The sequence below is a fragment of the Macrobrachium rosenbergii genome, chromosome 28, assembly GCF_040412425.1.
Source record: "Macrobrachium rosenbergii isolate ZJJX-2024 chromosome 28, ASM4041242v1, whole genome shotgun sequence".
NCBI lineage: Eukaryota > Metazoa > Arthropoda > Malacostraca > Decapoda > Palaemonidae > Macrobrachium > Macrobrachium rosenbergii.
Genome location: NC_089768.1, coordinates 31,920,591 through 31,942,279, shown reverse-complemented (window position 1 = coordinate 31,942,279; position 21,689 = coordinate 31,920,591). Strand labels below are relative to the sequence as shown.

The window sequence follows — 21,689 nt, the reverse complement described above, 5'->3', positions numbered from 1 at the left end:
AGGACAAAGCTCCCTGAACATCAGCGAACGGACACTCCTCTCAATCGTCAGTTAAGACACCACTACAGCCCTTTACTTTTAAATACCTTGTTCTCTAAATTGTCACCTCTCCGGTTAAGCCAATTTTCGGTCATTAGTACTACCTAGTATTTTCTTTTCATTGCGCGCTTCAAGTTCATCCACAGGTACTCAAGTAATTCTAGTAATAAAAGCTTGAATAAAGTACTTAAAGATCGGCAGGAAATATCTTTACGTTACCGCTGATATTTGATTTAGACCCTTAACTCTGCGTAATTCACACTGAAATGTGGTCCGGTTGCAATACCCTGATGATAGTTCCTTACTGAGCAACCACTTAAATAGTTTGAAGACCAATTACAAACTTGGGTCAAATTTCAAATAAGGAGAATCTGTTCATAAACTTATCCCTAGGCCGAGGGTTCCACAATATAGAAAAAATACTGTAATGGTAATTTTTTAAAGATATAGTATTCCAGTGTCAACCTATTTCCAAGTTTTGAAAAGCATAAAAAGCCTGCAAGGACATGAATTCATAAACTTGTGAGTTTTCAGAATATTTTTTCTTAAATAGGCTATAGTTTTAAGTTAACTGGCTTGGGCAGTTGAATTAATCTGAATTGAATAGAAAATTAAGGCCAAAGGTCACGTACTGGGACCTATTAAGTTATTCACCGCTCAAAAGGAAATTGACGGTAAAAGGTTTGGGAGTGCAACAGGAGTAAAACTTCGCAGTTGCACTATGAATCAATAGTTAGAAGAGGGCTGTAGGTAAGACGGACGAAATATAAAAGGAGGTACAGTAAAAGAAACGAAAAGTGTTGCAGCTAGGAGCCGAAGGGACGCTGCAAGAGAACCTTCAGTAATGCCTAGTGCACAACACCAGGTGCACACACGGAGATTGGGGATTTTGCAATTGCTCCCATTGTATCGTCCTAGCCCTCGGCAACACACTAGACCTGCAAAGAAAAAAATACAGTTATATAATGTGTTGTGAAAGTCTTTCAGCCTAAGTTCTATGCGTTTTCAATGACGTGGCTACATACTGCCTTATGACCCAAAAACCAAAGGTTAAGGTCTAACAAAAACCTACATTTTATATCCTACATTTTATATCCTTACAGTTTGATATATATAAAGTACTGACTTGAAACGGTTTTGAAATTACGGAATACAGTTACAACAGAAGCCATTACATAAAGGAAACCCTGAATACGTTTGAGGAACAAATAAGCAATTTACCATATTGGTTTTACTTACGCTAAGGAAATGCAAGCCCCCTCCTGACGTACGGAACTTACCGTACGTCAGAAAGGACATCCTCCCCGACCAGGGGCTCCGCCCCTGGAGGGGGAGGATTAGCTTGCAAGGAAATTTTAAAAATAAAAGTTGAAAGACACTCACCGTTTCGTTTGTATACTATACCTAGACTCCTTTGGATAATCCCGAATTGGTGATGCCAGGTGAAACTCAATCAATCAGTAGTAATTCCAAAAAGGCACCGCTTCTGAAAGAGAAAATAATAGCGTTGACAACAATGTAAGCAAATTGAAAAACAGGTCATACATTAAAAAGCCAGATCAATTAACCAAAGTCACAAATGGCTAACACTTTGTATAACAAACTTCAGCAAATGGAGATAACATGCAAGCCTTTACCTCTGCAGACAAGACGGTCTTACCAATAGCATAGTCTCCTAGACCTACGCATTTCGTGTGAGAGTACTCCCCGACGTTCAAAGACTGTTCACCGGTCGACGCCAAAGTTATACTATTCGATTTTCCATGCCTGACGTTCAAACTATTGTTAAAAGCGCTCTGCCAAGGACGCTGAATACCTTACACTTTACTTGAGTGTGTCGTTTATTTACACTAGCACTTCGCAACCGACAACCCATTTCAATCGCTTTTGTACATATTTTGCTGGCGTGTCACAGGCTATACCTCTACAGCAATACGTAAAATAAGCTTATATTTCAAACTATATTATGCGTATATATGCGTCGACACACACACACATACACATATATATATATATATATATATATATATATATATATATATATATATATATATATATATATATATATATATTTCTGCTTTCTCAACTAGTCTGTTGGGGCTGGTTGGGAGATATACGAGCCTAGTAACTTTGAGTCAAGCGCTGTGCCATTCAGCTAAGGTGACCACAATGTTTTTATCATCTTTGTGCTGTACCCTAATGATATCTGTGGTTGGGAAACAGAGTGAGAATTCTTGTATATTCTTAGTAAAAAGCGAAATAACAGGGATTTTAAATAACTTGTAGATTTTCCATTACCAACTGGACACACATTTATTTTAAGTATCTTTCCACTGTCATCTTTACCATTAGGATTACGGTAAAAAAAAAAAAAAGAAACTGCATCCATTATTCAGTTTTTCCCTATCCCAGATACGATACAAACTTCATCAATATTCTGTAGTAATACGAATTCACGTATAGAAAGCTCTTAAATCTTATCGGTTGTTACAACCTTTTATAACCTCCTCATGTATTGTTTGGTTACTATCTATTGCCATTACAAAAGCTCCTGTGAAGCCTTGTAAACCAAATGAGCTCCATATTTGGGAATGTTTAATTACCATTCTTTATGAAACATTTGATGAAATACGTATTAACGTCCCAGATGAAGTGATGGAATTTTTTTAATTAAATGTAGAATTCAATTAGGGATAAAATATCTAAATTTTCAAGGAAAGGCCAAATGCAGTACCAAAGGTGTGAATAAGTTGGAAAAGACTGTTAATCAGTTCAGTTAATATGAAGAATAACTTTCATATGTAACTGGTACTTTGATTATAAACAGCACCAGCGGAAAATTAGACTATATACAAAAATGATGTACTTGTTTACCGATAGTACTATGATTTTGTCCTAAATTATTTCATTACATGTATGAAGCAAGCTAGTATTATTCTTAGTCAAAGAATATTTCTTGATATAGGATTTTAAATTTGACGCAGATCAAGCATAAAACTGCACGCTACTGTACGTAAATCCTAAAGGTTAGCGAGGTGGGCTGAAAGCACGTGACGTCACTGAGTCAGCCACGGCTGTGCGTGAACCCACCGTTTTCCTACTTGGTGTTGCTAGTTTGGTTTTATTGCAAACTATTTATTAATCCATTTAACTGAAAAGTTCGCAGCATACACGGACATTAACGGTCTTGATAAGAGTTGGAGAAAGGACGGTGAAGGAAAGAGTAGGAGAGCACGAAAATTAAAGGGAATTAAAAAATAGACGATAGGTATTGCAGTGCTTGTGCTCTTGGCTTCCAGAAGCGTTGTTGTCTGAAGGTCGCCCCGTGAGCAGATTTGACAACCAGTCGCTCTCTCTCTCTCTCCTGGAAACACACGCCTGAAACTTGTTTTTGGAGAGGGGTTCCAAACGTATTCTTACAGGAGAAGGAACAGTTCGTCGTTCTTAAGTTAATATTGCCAAAAAGAAAGATAACTGCATCTAAAATTATGATAACTTGGTTGTTAACCCTAGACAGGAATCCTTCAATCATAGATACGTGGATTGAAATCTGGGGTCCAGTTGGAGTAGCGGTAGGATATGCTAAAAAAATATATACAACTGAAATTTATTTCGTATTACAAGTATGGAACTTAAAGAAAAATTATTCCCGAGTTGAAAAAACTATGTACAGACAAAGTTATTAAGATGCTGAATTTTGATAATTAAATATAGAAAAAGATGGTATATACAAAATATGAATGGTTATTTTGAAAGGGCTATATATGAAAATTATTATGTACAAGAAAAAAATACGGCTTCTTCGGCAACTAAAAGGTATAATCTTCTTGAAAAACGATGACACAGACCTGAAGTAAAAAAAATATCGAAAATGACCGATTATTGGTACCTTCCGGTACATTGTCCGCAATGCCATCAAGTTACTACAGATATTTTGCTTGGAATAAATTCTTGGTATAGAAGGGATATTATTAGTAAGAAGAAGATGTTCTGAGGACCTTTGTGCTTTTTATACATATATTTTTTATTTTTTATGTTCTATTCAATTTTTTTTTTTTTAGTGCTGAATACTATAAATTGAATGGCTGCCTCTCATTTTTGTCACACACACACACACATATATATATATATATATATATATATATATATATATATATAAATATAATGAATATATAATATCTGAACTCTCTCTCTCTCTCTCTGCAGTTAGCCAGGTTGGAATGAAGATCAAGGGAGGGTGCACCAGATGGCCCAGGGACTTGGGGTTGGGTGGCATAATTATGTGCATCGATAAATAGGTCCCGTTGGAGCAGCGGTAGGAAATAATATAAAAAATATACACAACTGAAATTTATTTCGCATTAGAAGTATTAGTTTTTTGTTTCAACTCAAAAAAACTATTCCATAGTTGAAAAAAAAACTGTAAAAAAAATTCACCATGATGCACTTTCATAACATTAAAGGAAATTTAGGGTCCACATGGCGACCCGGCGATAAAATACATATATAAAATTCATGAAAAAAACAATGTTTGCCAGCAACTTTTACCTTTTCTATGACAGAACTCCAAGCGGCGTAGCGAGTGTCTACCGGCCCGGCAGCAAAATGTTGGAAAATCACGCATTATCTTACAAAAGCGAGCGTCACTGTTCAGCCACTTGGACCTAAGATTTCCTGTCTGGGTTAAATCTTATATTTGCCGTTTAGTCATACTCTGCTACGAATTATTTTAGTCTCATCGCACCTTCCACCTCTCACAACTGCGCATGAGAGCAAAAACTTGCGAGGTCAGCCCTCATGGGCGTCTATTGTTGGGGAGTTATCAAGGAAGGTATATCTGCGCTAATTTATTCTCTACTTTAATGATGTCACAGAGGGCAAATAGGAAATCAGAAAGTGTACGAAAGACTCGTACACTCGACAGAAGGGAAACTTTTTATTTTTCTTGATTATTCCAGGAACGAAAAAAAAATAATAAAACCAAATATACAAAACTGTCAACCGACCATTGCATTCGCCGTAGGATACTGGGAGTTCCTCTGTTGGTTTGACACTTTCCTCAGTCAGGTAAACAACTTTCCTCAGTCAGGTAAGCAAGTGTTGGTGTGGTGTGCTTGATAAATCTGGTGTCATAGTTTCCTGAAATTAAAGGGAAAACTGTGCTGAAATGTTGCAGTCGCTTCAGATTAGGTCGACAGGAGGTTGATGGTAAAGTGATGATGATGGGCTCGCATGAGCAACTCTAAAGTGGGGTTCTGTGGTGCGCTGAGTCACTGCATTATAGGAAAATAAGTTCCGTGATATCACAAGTGTATTGTTTCAGTCACTTTACTGAATCTTTCGTTTGAAAATGTTTTTAACATAGCCCGTGAACTTGCCAGGGAGATTTCACCGTTTCATAAGCCTAAGTTTATTCGTAGGTACAGTTCTAAGCATAGACCTAAATTCTTTCATTGTTGTGAAAGTGACCAGAATACACGGAAATCTGCAGTTATTTATGAAAAAGTAACCTCATTATTATTCATGCACAGTGATAGCAGACCGGTTTTAAAACCACTGTTTAAATGTTCTTTAAATCAAATTATTCATGAACAGTTTGATGGTTCTTAACCTGTTGAATTTTTCATGTTGGAGACATATTTAAATCAAAGACTATATGCGTTTACGTGTTTTCGTTTGATTTTTTCAAGATATATATATGCATATATATATATATATATATATTATATGTTTCGTTTGACTTATATTATATATATAGTATATATAAGCGTGTCTAAGTGTGTGTGTGTGAGCGCGTGCGTGCGTGAGATTGCTGAGCTAGGTCTATTGCAGGCTGGCAGTTTTATCCTACTTTAAAGAAACAACTGCTCAATCTACCATCCATCCACTGTGGCGACAAAACGTGTCTCTCCTCCCATTAATTTCTGTCCAGCGCAGATTAATATCAATGTGAGTAGACGGAAGACTGAATTCTAAGCAACTCTCTTCATCCGTTGAAGCAACTTTCGATCCTGCCACGATGTTCAGTGGAATAGCCACTCTGGAAAGTCCGGGCAAGAAGATAAAATTTTTAGCCTAAGAACTAAGCGTGTGACAGAGAAGTGAGAAGACATATTTGTGGATTAGGCCTCAAGGGGATACCACATTAAAACAAAAAGCGCGCCTATGTACCCTACCTTGGTGGTGTGGAAAAAATTACCAGTATTTTCTAAGGCACTCTAAAAATTTGATATATCTATAAAACTATCACTTGTAGAGAAAAAAGCACAGATTCTTTTTTTTTTTTTTTTGAGAATTTAATGTCGCTCAGGATGGGTTAATGGTGACTTTTGATATGTTATTTCTCAGTGTCTCAAGAAGTCATTCAATTTTCATCTAATTGAAAGTATTTGGGGTTATGGAGGCGCACAGATCTTTAAATTCTACTATATTTCGTATATTTATGCAGTAATGCTTTGGTTATGCACTGCACTCATTGGTTCATTTATCTACTTATTTATTTACATTAATTTCTCTATAAGCAACATAATAGGGCTAGTTCTTCGTTGGAGGGGTGGGCAGAGCTCTCAGCTAGCACGCTGTTGGCCCAGAGTTCGACTCTCCGACCGGTCAATGAAGAATTAGAGGAATTTATTTTTGGTGATACAAATTCAGTTCTCATCTTAATGTGGCTCGGATTCCACAGTAGGCTGTAGGTCCCGTTGCTAGGTACTGATAAATATTTTTATTCATATTATATTCATTACATCATTTACGTAATGTCTTAATACATCATTTACGTAATATCTTAAAGGACAGTGTTGTAGTTAGGCGCAGGAATGCTGAGCAAACAAATACATATGATTATGGTCAGAGAATGGGAATTTACTTTAAGAGAAGTAAGCAGCTCAGCTTATACATTACCAAAAACTCTCTCTCTCTCTCTCTGTTATAATATTAGCATCTGCTAAAACCAATAAGAATAAAAGGTAAATTAGAAAGAAATTTGGTGATAATAAAACAGCGCGTTCATTATCTCCTCTATGAGTCTACTTTTTCCTGTAGTAGGCTACATATGACTTGGAGACAGTCTGAGGGATATCACGTGAGGGATGGCCTGGTGAAAGTTGCCAGTTACTATTTTGTAAACTCTTGTCCGAAAGGCACTGAAAAGTGTGCCCGGTCTTTCCAGAATGGCTGTACGTAGTTTTCCAAAACAAGCATGTCCAGATCTAATGCATTTTAGGGAAAACGCTTAGACATTTATGGACACCTTATCGTTTACATCGGCACAGCCTAGGTCTAGAAACATTATTGGGACTGGAAAGATGTGTTAAAGTCGTTATTTCTACCACTTTCAGAGCGTCAGATATGGAAGACGACATTCGCTCAAAGAATGTTGTTAATGAAAGGACGACAGGCGTAGAAGTGGCTCTCACAGACCTGGCATACCAAGGGAAACATGGAACATCAGAAACATTCAAGTTAGATGAACATGGTGGAGTAGCTGGGGTCTCTGAATTCGAAGATTTGCTGGAAATAATTAACCCCAATGGACGATGGAACATAACAGCGTTGGTATTTAGCTGTATGGGTAAATATTCCTTTCAAAAGATTTCCATATCCGGTTCTTTAGAAAGTGACTGGGTCTGTTTTAATAAAACTTTGCACATATTCTTTCAGTTGTTGGACAGTCTCTTTTCTTGATAGGAGCATCCGCCACTAATTTACTGACAGAATCATTTACATTTCTTTCAGTTTTTTTCATTCTCCCACTTCAAACAGTCACTTACCAATTCCTTGGCGATACACCAGAACACTGGTGCCATGTTGTACCACTGACAGAAGCCAACTGGACACAACAACAGATCAGAGCTCTAGCCATTCCACTATCAAGGTTAGTAAGGAGTCTTTCCAACTTATTTTATCCTCAGTCAGAGAACTCATGCAAACCATTTCTCAACTCAGCATCTCTGGCCACGATTCAATTTTCTTCATCTTCTATACATCACTCAGTGCGTGCGTTCATTCTGGGTTGTTTTCTTTTTCATATATTAGATCTAATACTGGGAGCAGAAGTTAGTCAAGTGTAATACCGCTGAGGAATAATCTCGACTTGTAATAATTTTCTGAAAAGTTCCTCGTCCAATATTTCATTGCCTCCGTTAGTCACAAATGTAGTTCGACCTCTCTGTTCTATTAACAGTTTCAGTGTTCGAGTTGTTCAAGCTACTGTGTAGCTGTTTTACTCCGATGACACGTTTTTATCTGAGAAGCTTGTAAGTAGTAACAAGTCAAAGGTCGAGTTTTTAATCCCAGGCTTTAATGGCCCTAACTTTATTTATCGTCATAACATCCCACACGTGCAAGGTATGACTGTATACACCAAGTCTGGACGACTTATTTATTGTCAGAAAAATTGGAGTGTAGTTGCCATGAAGTTCTTTGTTTAAAAATTTTCAGTAAATCCTACAATGTTTATGTATTTGGTGTTTATCGTAATCCAAATATTGACGATTCTATATATGACTGTCCTTTGGAGAGGATTAGTATGGCTCAGTCACAGGATTCAAAAGCTTCATTCATTATTAGTGGAGACTGTAATGCAAAGCACAGTGAGTGGCTAGATTCAAATTCCACAGATCAACATGGCCAGTCTGCTCTTGAGTTCTGTGTATCCTATGATTTTGCCCAGCTAGATGAGGAACCCACATACTGGTAGTAGATTAGACCTCGTATTTACAGACGTTCCAGCTATTGTGAAGTCCAAAGATTGTGAATATATAGGCACTTCTGATAATTTCGCCATTGAGATGGACATACCTGTCAATCAGTATATTCCTAATTCCAGTAATGGAAAAACGGACTTGTTGAAATCCAGAGCCAATTGGGATCGCATTATTGAAGCTTGTCAGGCACTTCAAATGAAAATTACACAATTTTTGTCGAGTCTCACCGTGCTGCGAATAGAACTTACCATACAGCCGAGAGAAATTACAATAATTCCTTGAAGAGGAAACTTGAAGGAATTACTCAACCTCATTTGTGGTGGACCAAATTGGTATCATATGTCTTTGGGTCATGCTCGCCTTCCATTCCACCGCTACTAACAGATGATGGTAGATCGCTTACTGGCTCTAGGGAAAAGGCTGAACTGCTTCATCAAGCTTTTGAAGTTAAGCAATCAGCTGAGGATGTCCCTCTCCCTGATACTTGTCATCTTGAACCTCTTCTTACAAAATTTGCATTTTGCTCCAGGGATGTTAAGAAAATTCTGGATAATCTTGATGTCTGGGGTGGAGAAGACCCTGATGAATTTCTTCCCTTTGTATTTTTAAAAGAGTTTCTAGCGTGTTGTTTCCCAAGTTTAGTAGATTCTATAGATTTTTATGCTGACGTAGTATCTTTGGGGCTGAGAGCCAGCTTAATACTACAGCTCCTGTTCCAAAGAGTGGCATTCCTGCAGACTGCAGTAACTACAGGCCAATCTCTATTCTCCCTGTGCTCTCCAAAGTTGCTGAAAAACTTATTTTTAAGCCACTATATAAGTATGTGGAATCTAAAGGACTGTTAGCTGATAGTCAATATGTAAATAGGAAGCTGTTAGGTACCTTCAATGCTCTTCTAGACTTGACATACCATTTGCAAGGGAACCTTGATAAGGGTTTTGAGTGCAGAGTAATTCATAGATTTTAGTGCTGCTTTCGATTTAGTAAATCACAAGGCACTTATTTATAAACTTCAAGATCTTGGAGTGGGTGGATATGTTTTAGGATTACTTCGAGATTTCCTTACAGGTAGGCAGCAGCAAGTTGCTATGGACGGGATCTTTGGTGAACCAACACCTATTGTGTCTGGAGTTCCACGGGGCAGTGTTCTTGGTCCATTGTTATTTTCAGTTTATACAAGTGACATGGTTGTTGGGCTGGAAAACAAGATTGTTCAGTACACTGATGATGCAACACCTGTGGGTGCAGTAAAGTCTCCACTTTTGAGAAATGAAGCTACCCTCAGCCTCAGTAGGGACATAAACCGGATCAGGGAATGGTGTAGTCGGTGGGTTATGAGGCTGAACTCCAGTTGAGCAAAAACACTATTGATTAGATCTCGTACAGATTTCCCACCCCAGCCTCACCTCCAGCTGGATGGAACTTTGCTGAACAAGTCTGAAGCTTTAACTATTCTAAGTGTAACCTTCTGACTCACACCTAGCTTTTGAGAAACATCTAATGAAAGTTTCAGCAAATGCCATGCAAAAGTTAGGTACTGTTTATAAGGCCCCATATATTTATAATGGTGATAAAATCAATGCAACCTGTTTTACGTCACTTGTCCTTCGTTTACTAGAATACTGTTCTTCTCCAGTGTGGATGTCTGCTTCTGCCAGAGATTTATCTCTTTTAGATGCAGTGGTTCTTGGTGGTAGGTTTCTGTTTCTTGATAGCAGTAGTTATGACTTGGACCATCAACTGATGGCCTCTTGTTTGCCACTTTTTCATAAGCTGTATTTCAACAGAGGTCTTTCACATTCACAATTGATCCCTGATTCCCTTTATATGCCGAGAGCAACCAGATTCGCTGAACAGCAGCACCAATATGTGGTAAATGTGTTTCGCTGTCGAACTTCTCAGTTCCAGAGGTCCTTTATTCCTCGCAAAGTTGGACTGTGGAACAGCCTCCCAGAGTTGTCGTGCAATTGGAACTTCAGAAGTTCAAGCGAAGGTGCAATGCATTACTGCCCTAATGCTGTTCCTCTTGCATTTTAATACATTTCTATCTATTTGTTAATTTATTAATTTTTTAAATAAATGGGATCTCTTCTATCTGTATTTCCCTCGGCTTCCTCTTACTTCTTCCTAATGAACACCTTAATATTCTTTGGAAACTTGAAGTTCAAGTCAGTGGACCCTGTGGGCTTGTTCCATATGAATAGGTTTCATCTTCTGAATAATAATAATAATAATAATAATAATAATAATAATAATAATAATAATAATAATAATAATGACCTACGTTTTGGAATGACTCTTCCTTAGGCCGCTTTCACACGTATCGACTTTTATCGCTGTCCGCCGTCTTGCATTCCAGAGAGAGCGCCGTTGTGTTGATGGCGGATCCATGCAACGGACGACCTGTGCCGTCCACCTGCCAGTTGCTTCCAGTCTTTCATCATGGACACACAGGACCACTTGCTCTACCTATATTACTTATATCTAAAAAAAAAAACATCGTTCACACGGCAGAAAGTGGGTCCATAATATCAATGTTGCCAGACCAGTGGTTGGAGCTTTTGTGACACTTTATGAGGAACTCAGAAGGGATGCAAAACAGTTTTTCAACTACTTCATAATGAGTAAAGAATTTGTTCTTTGCATCGCCGCTCATAGACTCAAAGTCCGGGTTCAGGTGATTGCAGATTTCCCTCCATGCTGCAGTAGTTTCAGTCTTGGACTTGTATGCTTCAAGGCTTTTGTCCCAGAGAACAGGCCTCTCTTGAACCAGGCTAATCAACAATTCAACGTCTATGTTAACGTCTTCCATTCTGACTGGCGAGCAATACTATGCAGACATCTGTGGTCAGGAAACAACTAAAGTAGTGTCGCGACTCGAGCCGTCCAGTACAGACGGCGGAACCCGTCACGTGAACATGTCCATAGAGACCTGTGTACATTTCACGCCGTCGATGGCGCGACGCCGCGTGCCGTTTCCAAATGGGCGCCGTTGAAAACGGCGGCCGGTCAACGGTGGCGTCAGTCGATATGTGTGGCGTCCATAGACATCCATGGTTATTTGAGAGGACGACGTCGTGCCGTGGACGGCGGACGGCGTAAAGTCGATACGTGTGAAAGCGGCCTTAGTCTATCTTCTTAACCGGACTGATATGCTCAGTCTATATTAATTCTCATTTTCTCTACTGATAAATCTTTGGAATATTCTCCTTGCCGCTGTTTTCCTGATTCGTTAAATCTCAGTCTGGGTGATGTTCCATCCATTCCTTTCTTTCCTGCTTCCATCCATTCTGAAGTCATTTGCTTATAAACTTACAGGTGCATTAGCCTTTGTTAGAGGTAGTACTGTGATTAGTTTCAGCAAATTGTTTTCCTTCTCAATTCCTGCATGAAAATGTAAGTTATCATTATATGTTGGTTTTTCCTTTTCACAGCAACGACACAGACGAGAAAAACTGCAAATTCTACAACTTTAACTACACGAAAGCTGTCGAACTCGGCTACGAAGCCGCCATGGAAAACCGGGATTCGATCTCCATCGGGGACGGAAGCCCCATTTACTGTCAGTCTCGAGACTTCAACGTCAGCCATTACAGCCTGACGCTCGTCGCCGAGGTAATGTGGCTCAAAAGAATTACAATTTGAGCAACGTTATTCAGCTTTTACCGGTACCTTTCATGACATCATTACTACAAGTGGTACTAAGGACATCACTGTTAGTAGTCGTACTAAGGACTAGGGACATCATTATAAGTAGTCATAATAAAGACATCATTATTAGCAGTCATGCTAAGGGTACTGAGGACATCATTAGAGGTAGTCATACTAAGGACATCATTATTAGTTGTAATACTAAGGACATTATTTTCAGTAGTTGTACGAAGGACATCATTATTAGTAGTTGTACTAAGGTCATCATTACAAGCAGTCGTACAATGGACTTTATTGTTAGTAGTTGTACTAAGGGTACTATGGACATCATTATAGGTAGTTGTACTACGGACATCATTACTAGCAGTTGTAATGAAATCAATATTAGTAGCTGTACAAAGGACATCGTTATTAGTACAGTAGTCGCACTAAGGACATCATTATTAGCATTAGTGCTAAGAACATCATTATTAGCAGTCGTACTGAGGACATCATTATTAGTAGTCGTACTGAGGACATCACTATTAGTAGTCGTACTGAGGACATCATTATTAGCAGTTGTACTAAGGACATCATTATTAGTGATGAGGGCATCATTACTAGTAGTCATACTAAATACATCATTATTAGTAGCCGTATTAAGGGCATCATTATTGCAAGGTATACTAAGCACATTATTAGTAGTCGTACCAAGCACTTTATTAGTAGTCATACTATGGACATCATTATTGGTAGTAGTACTAATAAAAGTAGCATTTTCTTCAATCGATAAGCTACTTTGGTATACTTGTTTTACTTTGCACTATTTATTCCCATAATTTTTTGTTAGAAGTTTTCAAGTCGTCTAAAGGCCATAAGTCTTCAAGTGTTGACTGCAAAGTCCTCTAAAGATAGCTGTATTGTCTACTTTCACATCAGATTATAACGATTACTTGAAATATGTGGATGTGTGTATGTTTGTGTCCCTGTTTGTGAAGTCGATGCGTATGACAAGTACGGAAGAATGCGGCCCAACAAATGATCATGTAAGTTGTAGCTATTCCTATTTGAGCAAAGTTTGTCTTTAGTTGAATACAGCACTGTAATGAGCTTCTAAATCTCTGGACGAATTCTGTCTTTATAAATGAAGGCCCTTTACTGAATAATCATCCATTTTCAAAAGTTTATAGGTACACTTTCCTTCTCTTTCTCACCGGTCAGTGGGATCTGGTGTGCGAGAGCAGAGCTCTCTACTCATCGACTCAGTCTGCAGCCCAGTTTGGGATCCTTCTGGGAGACCTGATATTTCCGTACTTCATGGCTAAGTGAGAACTATTAAATCATAATCTTAGTGAAATAATAACTTAAATGGCTGAAATGTTGGAGATGTTCGTGCCTCGTTTCTACACGTGTCTGTCTTTGCCTCTCTCGTGTCATTGCAGGTATGGCCGTAGACCCGTCATACTTGTCTGCTCAGCCCTGAGTTTCGTGTGTGCCTTGGGAGCAGCGTTTTCTCCCGTGTATTCCTTTTACATTCTCCTCAGAATTGCAGTCGCCTTCTTCGGCATCGGCTATTACACAGGATGCTTTTTGTATGGTAAATTCTGCACGAATTATGAGTTTTCTTTTTAACTATCCTAGGCCTATAACGCAGACGAGAATGGGCAAAGGGAAAGGGTTGGGCTGAACTGATAAGAAAGGGAAGGTTCAGAAGCAAAATGAAATGGGTCTCATCATCTTCCAATTGACGTCTGCTTGAGATCAGTGGATTATTTCTTTGCCATAAAATGTAGTTTGTGTCCATATGTTTTTATTTGTGCAACAAAAGTAGTCTGTAGGGGTAAACTGTAAGTTTAGACTAACGGTTGTTGAGCCTAGGACCAGTATATAGTAAAACTGATAACAATATGTTGCAAATATTGGCTAGGTTGCGTCAACTTTCGGGGCAAAATATCAGACATTGTCACTACATTTAATTTTGAGATACTGATAATCTTGAATGATTGTATGAACAATATGAATCATGTCCAGTTACCTTAGACGCAGTACTTTTCAGCGGTGGAAGTGTGCTCCCACAGCCAACGATCCTTTTTTGGAAGCATAGGCGGTATTCCTTGGGCAATCGGATTTTTGGTAGTGCCCGGCATCGCCTATCTCATCAGACCGTGGAGGTGGATGCAGGTGGCCTACACAGTCCCTTTGCTTCTGCCCATTGCATATTACTGGTGAGACGTGATGCGTACAGTTTTTCATGTTAAGAATCTTGATTGCTATTTCTTCCTTCTTAAGCCACTGATATCACTGTCATCTTGTAGAACAATGTTCATCAACGCATGCACCACTAGGGTGACAATAATGACAAGTATTCTTTAAAATTTTGATGAAAATAAGCCAAACGTTCCATTCACAGGGTCATATTGGAATCACCGCGCTGGCTGATGTCTCAAGGCCGGTACGAAGAAGCCGAGCAGATTTTCTCGAGGGTTGCCAGAATAAACGGTCGCGCCTTTCCGCCCTCAAAGGCTGTTGTCATTTCCATGAAGAAGATGGCACCTCCGGTAAGAACTGTATCTTTTGTTCTGGCAAAATAATTGCAGAGGGGAATATGAACTAACAGAAGAGGCAATTGGTCTATTTTGAAGAGCTTCTCTGAGTGTCGTAGATTCAACATCTCCGGCATTCGCTTAATCAACATACCAATATGAAGATAGTGTTAGCAAAATAATAATTATTATACTACATTCACATCAGCCGTGCATTTGGTGCCTAGCGCCGTCCCTTACGACGCTCCTGATTGGCTAGTGGTCAGCCAATCACAGCGCTGGAAAATGGTGAAAGCAAGAGATTCCTCTAGAAGTAAGGAATGTTGCCCGGGATAGGCTATAGTCTGCGTGCTTGTTTTTTTCATATTAATAGCCCTACCTATACTTTTTAGGTAGCACTGCCATCCATGACATTTAAGCTACGAAATTTTATGAGACACAAGACGATGAATGATGAATGCACTGCGATGCCATGTAAGGAATGAAAGAATACATTTTATCTTTAAAAATTTCTTGTTTATTTCACTACCAAATATCTTACCATTAAGTTTACTGAAGTAAATAATAATTCATATATCATTATAATCCTTCAACCATTGGCTTGACATGTTTAGTGATGAAATTGGGAAACACTACTATTCTTTGGGTAAAACTGGGGTGTAATGAAAGTTATAACTTTTGAAAGACATGTTCCTCAGGTGTCGGAGCAGAGATGTTCACTCTCTGCCGCTTTGAGAGAGACTGCAGACTGGCCATTTTCCAGCGCTGTGATTGGCTGACCACTAGCCAATCAGGAGCGTCTTAAGGGACGGCGCTAGGCACCAAATGCACGGCTGATGTGAATGTACTATAGTTTAAGATGAAGGATGTGTATTATTCCTTAAATGTTATTCTGTAAAGCTCAGAAGTGAGATTGTGATTATGCTGATTCCAGTTAGTAGCAAATTTGATTAAAAAGTCTCACTTGTTTTTATGGCTAATCAGAAAAAGCCTGAAAAAGGTTCAAAATCCCCAAAATCTCACATAGACAAATCAATTTAAAAGTCATGTCAAAAAAAACAGTCTACCACAATTCCACATGTTATTCGAACAAGTCCACAGACATCTGTCGAAAGAATTAAACATGATAGAAAACTCCCAAAAATATAGGAAATACAAAACACAATAATGGAAAGTGTAAAATGCATAGCCAAGATATGGCAAACGTAACATAACCAAATAATAATATAAAAGAGGTATGAATATTCATATTAAATTTCCCACACCAATTCGTAAGTTCATAATGATTAGAAAGTCATGGTAAAAATCACAAGTTCAATTTTCTCCCATAAAAACAGAGATTTGAGACTCTACCTTATCTGCCGATTTTCAAAGCCTGGAACCACTCCAAAGCTATGACTGGACAACTGCAGTTCTATCACGTTAATGAACGATCAAACTCACTTTTAGGGCAGATTTTGGCATAATCTAGATCAAAGTAACGCACGTACTCACGAATATACATAACGCTCCAGAGATCACCTGATCGCCAATATTGCTGAGCTTCTCGCGCAGAGAGCTGAGGAATCAAACTATTTGCTGAATACAAAGATTTTGCATCCAATCTCTCGCCCTAGTTCACTCTTACACCGAATCTTCCACGATAACATCTTAAAGCATTGAAGCTATGAAATGCATATATGTGTCCTTTAAATATATATATATATATATATATATATATATATATATATAATATATATATATATATATATATATATATATATATATATATATATATATATATATATATATATATATATATATATATATATATATATATATATATATATATATATATATATATATATAACATTGCTCTTCCAGAGGGAACCCAAAAGTGAAGAGGCCTTATCTCAACGAATCGTCAGAAATGTCAAGGAATATTTCATCCTGCTACTGAAGCGAGAACACAGGGCGAAAATCTTAATTAGCTACTTCTGCTGGTGCACTGTTTCTATGGTGTACTATGGCATCTCCTTGAACTCAGACAACCTTAGGTAAGAAGAGCCCTTGATTATTAACCAAGCCCTGGCAAAGGAGAAACTGAACGAGATGGGGTGCCGTTTCAAAGGCATATCCCATTTACTACTACTAACAGCTATTCAACATGGCGACACTAGTGAACTGGAGAAGACCAGTTTGTCAAGTCATTTTTCCATGGCGTCTTGACTCTTTTGTGTCACTAATACTTGATATTTTCATGAGTATTTTCAGTTTATCTACTTTTCTACAAAGTGTGAAGTAGTTTTTATATATTATTTACATTTTTGCTAAAGGGTGCTGAGTAGCTTTCATTTCACATTCACTTAATAAGAGATCATTTCTTTCTGTATTTCTCACTATTTTCTGTTACTTTTTTCTAATGAACACCATATTCTTTGGAAGCTTGATTGTCAAGTCAAATGCCCCTGTGAGCTTGTTCCATATGAATAGGGGTTCATCTTCTGAATAATAATAATAATAATAATAATAATAATAATAATAATAATAATAATAATAATAATAATAATAATAATATAAATCCTGAGATACTGGGAGAGGTCGCTGTAGGGTCACTAGAGGTCACTGCTGACCTATGATCACGTAACGTTGTACTGTCACAGGAATTGAGTAACCATGCAAAATTTCAAGTCCATTTGATGAAGGGAGCAGGTCGAAAATTGAGTTACAAGATATCAGGACAGACAGATGGTCAAGTTAAACAGAAGCATGTAACAAAAATCCTCGATAAATGTCACGACTTCTTTCTCCGCCTTCCAGCACCGACCCTTACCTGTACGTGGCCCTTGGGAGCTTAGTCGAGATTCCTTGTTACCCAATTTCGTGGGTCCTGATGGTCTACATCGGCAGGAGAATCAGCTTAGCCATTTGTTTCTGGGCGTCCGGCGTGGCTATCTGCATCTTGGCTATCCTCGTAGCTTCTATGGATGAAGGTAATGGGGAACAAACCATTAATTTGATTCTTTGCACAGAGTTACAGTGAATCTTTGCGATGCTAACAGGTTTGTTTAAGGTCGATTAACACTTCTTTAATTGTTATGTGGCAGAATTGAGCCAAATCATATTTTGAGACACCAAATACAAGATTGACTAAATGATTTAATTATAAGCAGTACCTTCTAGTGTCAAACAATCTCTGAGGGATTTGAGAAATGTCACCTATTGGTACCGTAATGAATATAAGACCTATTAGCTATTCAAATACTATATATAATTAATTACAGTGTCTCTTGCATTGATAATGACATCCGTGATTGATTACATTGCCTTTCTGTTTGCCAATAACATCTGTAATTAATTGCATTGCCTTTCTGTTTGCCAATAACATCCGTAATTAATTGCATTGCCTTTCTGTTTACTAATAACATCCGTAATTAATCGCAGTGCCTTTCTGTTTGCCAATAACATCCGTAATTAATAAGAGTGCTATTCGTTCTGTCAATAACATCCATAATTAATTATAGTGCCATTCAGTTAGTCAGTAACATCCGTGATTGATTACAGTGCCTTTCGGCTTGTCAGTAACATCTGTAATTAATTATAATGCCTTCCGGTTTCCCAGTAACATCTGTAATTAGCCTACTTATAGTGCCTTCCAGTTTGCCAGTAACATCTGTAATTAATTACAATGCCTTTCGTTTGTCAGTAACATTCGTAATTAATTCCAGTGCCTTTCGGCTTGCTGATGACGTTCGCGATGACGGGAAAGATCGCCATCTCAGCCGCCTTCGTCATCTGCTACATTTACACGGCAGAACTTTTCCCGACTCGGTACCGCTCTCTGGCGGTCGGGCAGTCCAGCGTCATGGCTCGATTGGGGAGCATAATGTCGCCGTATATCAATGATATTTTGGTGAGTCAGATATCCATTTTTCTTTATTTATGCTGGATGATAGTAACTGAGATGACAATGGTAGACAGGACTGTCTTCCCTAACACGAGAATTGACATTTATTGGATATTCTGGATTGAAAAAGATGAGAATGCTTATACTTACTGAAGAAAATAAAGATTAAGGTATTACTTGACTTGGGGTCCCAGTGAGTGATATTTTTCTGAACCTAAATGATAGAATTGGCGGGGGGAGGCGACTAGTGCAGATAAGTCAGCCCAGATCATCTGCACTTAGTAGGAAACTGGCAAAGTGGTGTAACCTTGTTAAAAACTTCCCAATAACGGGTCATTATTGTGGTCAGTTTATCCATGTGTGAGTTATCTAAAAAAAATTTGCTAAAATCATTGTAAATAAGTCTTTTGCTTTTGTTCTCAACACGATGAAGTGGACGGAAGGATAATTGCCAACAGGTAATGCTAAGCAATAAAAAATTTTATATTGGTAAGAAGGCAGATCTCATGAGCCTGGATAATTCATGAGACATACTTTTGTTAGGACTGTGTTATAACGAAACTTATGTAAATCAAGCTTCCAGATGATCAATAGAGTCTTCATCATGCATTCCAGGGTATGACGATCGTCTGGGCACCTTCGGCGCTGTTCGCGTTGGCATCGGCCCTGTCGGCAATCCTGTCCCCACTCCTGCCGGAGACAAGAGATTCCATAACGGAAGAGCGGGTGTCGTCCTCAAGGGCGGAAGAAGAAGAAGGAGGAGGAGGAGGAGGAGGAGGAGGAGGAGGAGGAGGAAGAGGCGATCCAGGGAACGTCAAACGCAGGATGGAAGGACCGTCTGTAAACGAAGGTTTCCAGGAAGACTGATTGCTCTGTTGTACATATCTGTACTTACCGACAACTTTTACCATGACTAAGTAGTGGGTAGCCTCTGCAACTCTTCCTCCATGTTGACTCAACCCGTCATGAATAGATAGTTCGCGAGCAGGAAGCGCCCTAGTTTAGGTTAGGTTAGGATGTATCCCTACGAGTACTACTGCCAGAATTCGTGTACCAGGTCACAGCTGGTCCAGTGGCAGACAGGTATGAAATGGAACATTAGGATGGATTAGGTTAGGACATATCCTGCAAAACCTCTTCTCTTATATTTTGTGCAAACTTTACCATCACTTTAGCGCTATTTAGTCGTTTTTGTTTCCCCCGATCAAAAACTTCTCTTTCCCAGTGTGGCTCCACATGCTTGGGGCAGGGTTACGTAGAGTTTGGTTTGCATGTTAAACGTTGGTTTTGGTGTAATTCTCACGAGTGTTCCTCTGAAGTCTGTCGCAAGATGCTTCGTTTTCTGTTGACCTTGACCTAAACCCCACATTCCAAACATTTCTTTGCGGGCTGGAGGCAATGACTTAAAAGTGACATTTACGACGGAAATGAAACTCAAAATTGTTGGAACCAAAATAAAAACACAGAAAAATTCATAGTTTTCATCCCCAAGAGAAAATTGGTTTAAAAGTAACTTTTATCGAAAAAGTAAACGATGTTAGTTTCATCATGTAAAACCAGCATCAATATTACGCACTAAATTAGTGTCATAATTACGGAGCCTCACGCGGTGCACTGTAGGCATTACTTAAGGTTTTTGTGGCGTCCCTTCAGCCCGTAGCTGCAACCCCTTTCATTCCTTTTACTGTACCCCTGTTCATATTCTCCTTCTTCCAACTTACTTTTCACCCTTTCCTAACAATTGCGAGGTCTACCTCCCGTTACACCTTTAAAAACTTCTGTACTTGGTTTCTCTTTCAGCACCGTACGACCTCATGGGTTCCAGCGCTTGGCCTAAATTTTATACTCCATTTCCAAAAATTAAGGAGTAAATGTCCTTTCTAAATAGGCGATGGTGAATAACGCATCATTGCACACTTGGCTTAGGAGTTATTCACTTTCACCATCGTCGTCAACTAATGGAAAAGAATCTTTCACTATTCAAGAACGGATGAGTAATTAAAGAAACAACGAAGCCTCTGATATTATCTTAGAGACTTCTGAAGAGATGTTATTTAACAATCATATGTAAATGAATACAAGCCGCTCGCATTAAAATAAACAGCATTCTAACATTCTCATACATCAGCCGTTCCCGATGCTTTTTCATTCTGATTTTTCGTCTTAATTAAAGAAAAGGGAAAATTTACCCTTGGGTTTCGGTTAATCTAAACTTACTTGAAAGACTCTTTTCCGGTCAAAAACCAGAGTAAGCGTGAAACCTTTAGGTAGTTGTTCCACATGCGCACACACACGCATATATATATATATATATATATATATATATATATATATATATATATATATATATATATATATATATATATATATATATATATATATATATATCTCCCCCTTGTGTGTGTGTGTGTGCATTGTGTATACTGTATGATTTTATGTTCAGATATATATATATATATATATATATATATATATATATATATATATATATATATATATATATATATATTAATATTAGCCTAATCCTTGGCATGGCGTCCCATAGTATAAATAACTTTTCACACACACACACACACACTTGCATACATTAATGCTCATGCATCGATTATTTTTTACAGTTTTGTAGCCAGAGTAAAAAGCATTTTACTTAGATAATTTTCGCGCAATTATTTATGATTTCCTTTGCGACAAAAACATTCAGCTACAGGTTTCCAAGAAGGGCATTCAAAGGTTTTTTTTTTATTGAAATATCATGCATTTAGAACAAAACAATATTTCAGCCTCGATATCCTTTAATGTTGCAGATTATATAATATGCGCTTTCGACTGAAAGAAAAGGCCTCTAGAAATACCATTATAGACAAACATATTCAATTGCAACTC

At 38.2% G+C, this 21,689-nt stretch overlaps 1 protein-coding gene and 1 long non-coding RNA gene across 3 annotated transcripts; one reads left to right on the top strand and one right to left on the bottom strand.

The window, feature by feature from the left end:
• Window positions 1-474: 474 nt before the first annotated feature.
• On the bottom strand, window positions 475-1,777 carry LOC136853925 (uncharacterized). 2 transcript variants are annotated; one of them, XR_010857584.1, is made up of 3 exons: window positions 1,677-1,777; window positions 1,423-1,525; window positions 475-977 (listed from the first exon to the last, which is right to left on the bottom strand). It is a non-coding gene; the product is annotated as an uncharacterized lncRNA (long non-coding RNA). The 2 variants fall into 2 exon arrangements; XR_010857585.1 differs by having other exon boundaries at window positions 1,700-1,776.
• Window positions 1,778-5,874: 4,097 nt separating this feature from the next.
• On the top strand, window positions 5,875-20,277 carry LOC136854212 (organic cation/carnitine transporter 2-like). Its single transcript, XM_067130535.1, has 12 exons — window positions 5,875-5,988; window positions 7,380-7,612; window positions 7,777-7,915; window positions 12,182-12,362; window positions 13,599-13,702; window positions 13,820-13,974; window positions 14,434-14,602; window positions 14,788-14,935; window positions 16,784-16,956; window positions 17,720-17,892; window positions 18,628-18,812; window positions 19,422-20,277. Exons 2-12 carry the CDS (start codon window positions 7,390-7,392, stop codon window positions 19,671-19,673), a joined length of 1,902 nt encoding a protein of 633 aa, XP_066986636.1. The 5' UTR covers window positions 5,875-5,988; window positions 7,380-7,389; the 3' UTR covers window positions 19,674-20,277.
• Window positions 20,278-21,689: the final 1,412 nt, after the last annotated feature.

Bases quoted from the DNA above. Each gene is read 5' to 3' on its own strand.
- LOC136854212 (XM_067130535.1), top strand. From the start codon at position 7,390: ATGGAAGACGACATTCGCTCAAAGAATGTTGTTAATGAAAGGACGACA. The intron at 16,957-17,719 runs GTAAGAAGAGCC...TCCGCCTTCCAG, and splicing joins TTGAACTCAGACAACCTTAG to CACCGACCCTTACCTGTACG. The intron at 18,813-19,421 runs GTGAGTCAGATA...CATGCATTCCAG, and splicing joins CGTATATCAATGATATTTTG to GGTATGACGATCGTCTGGGC.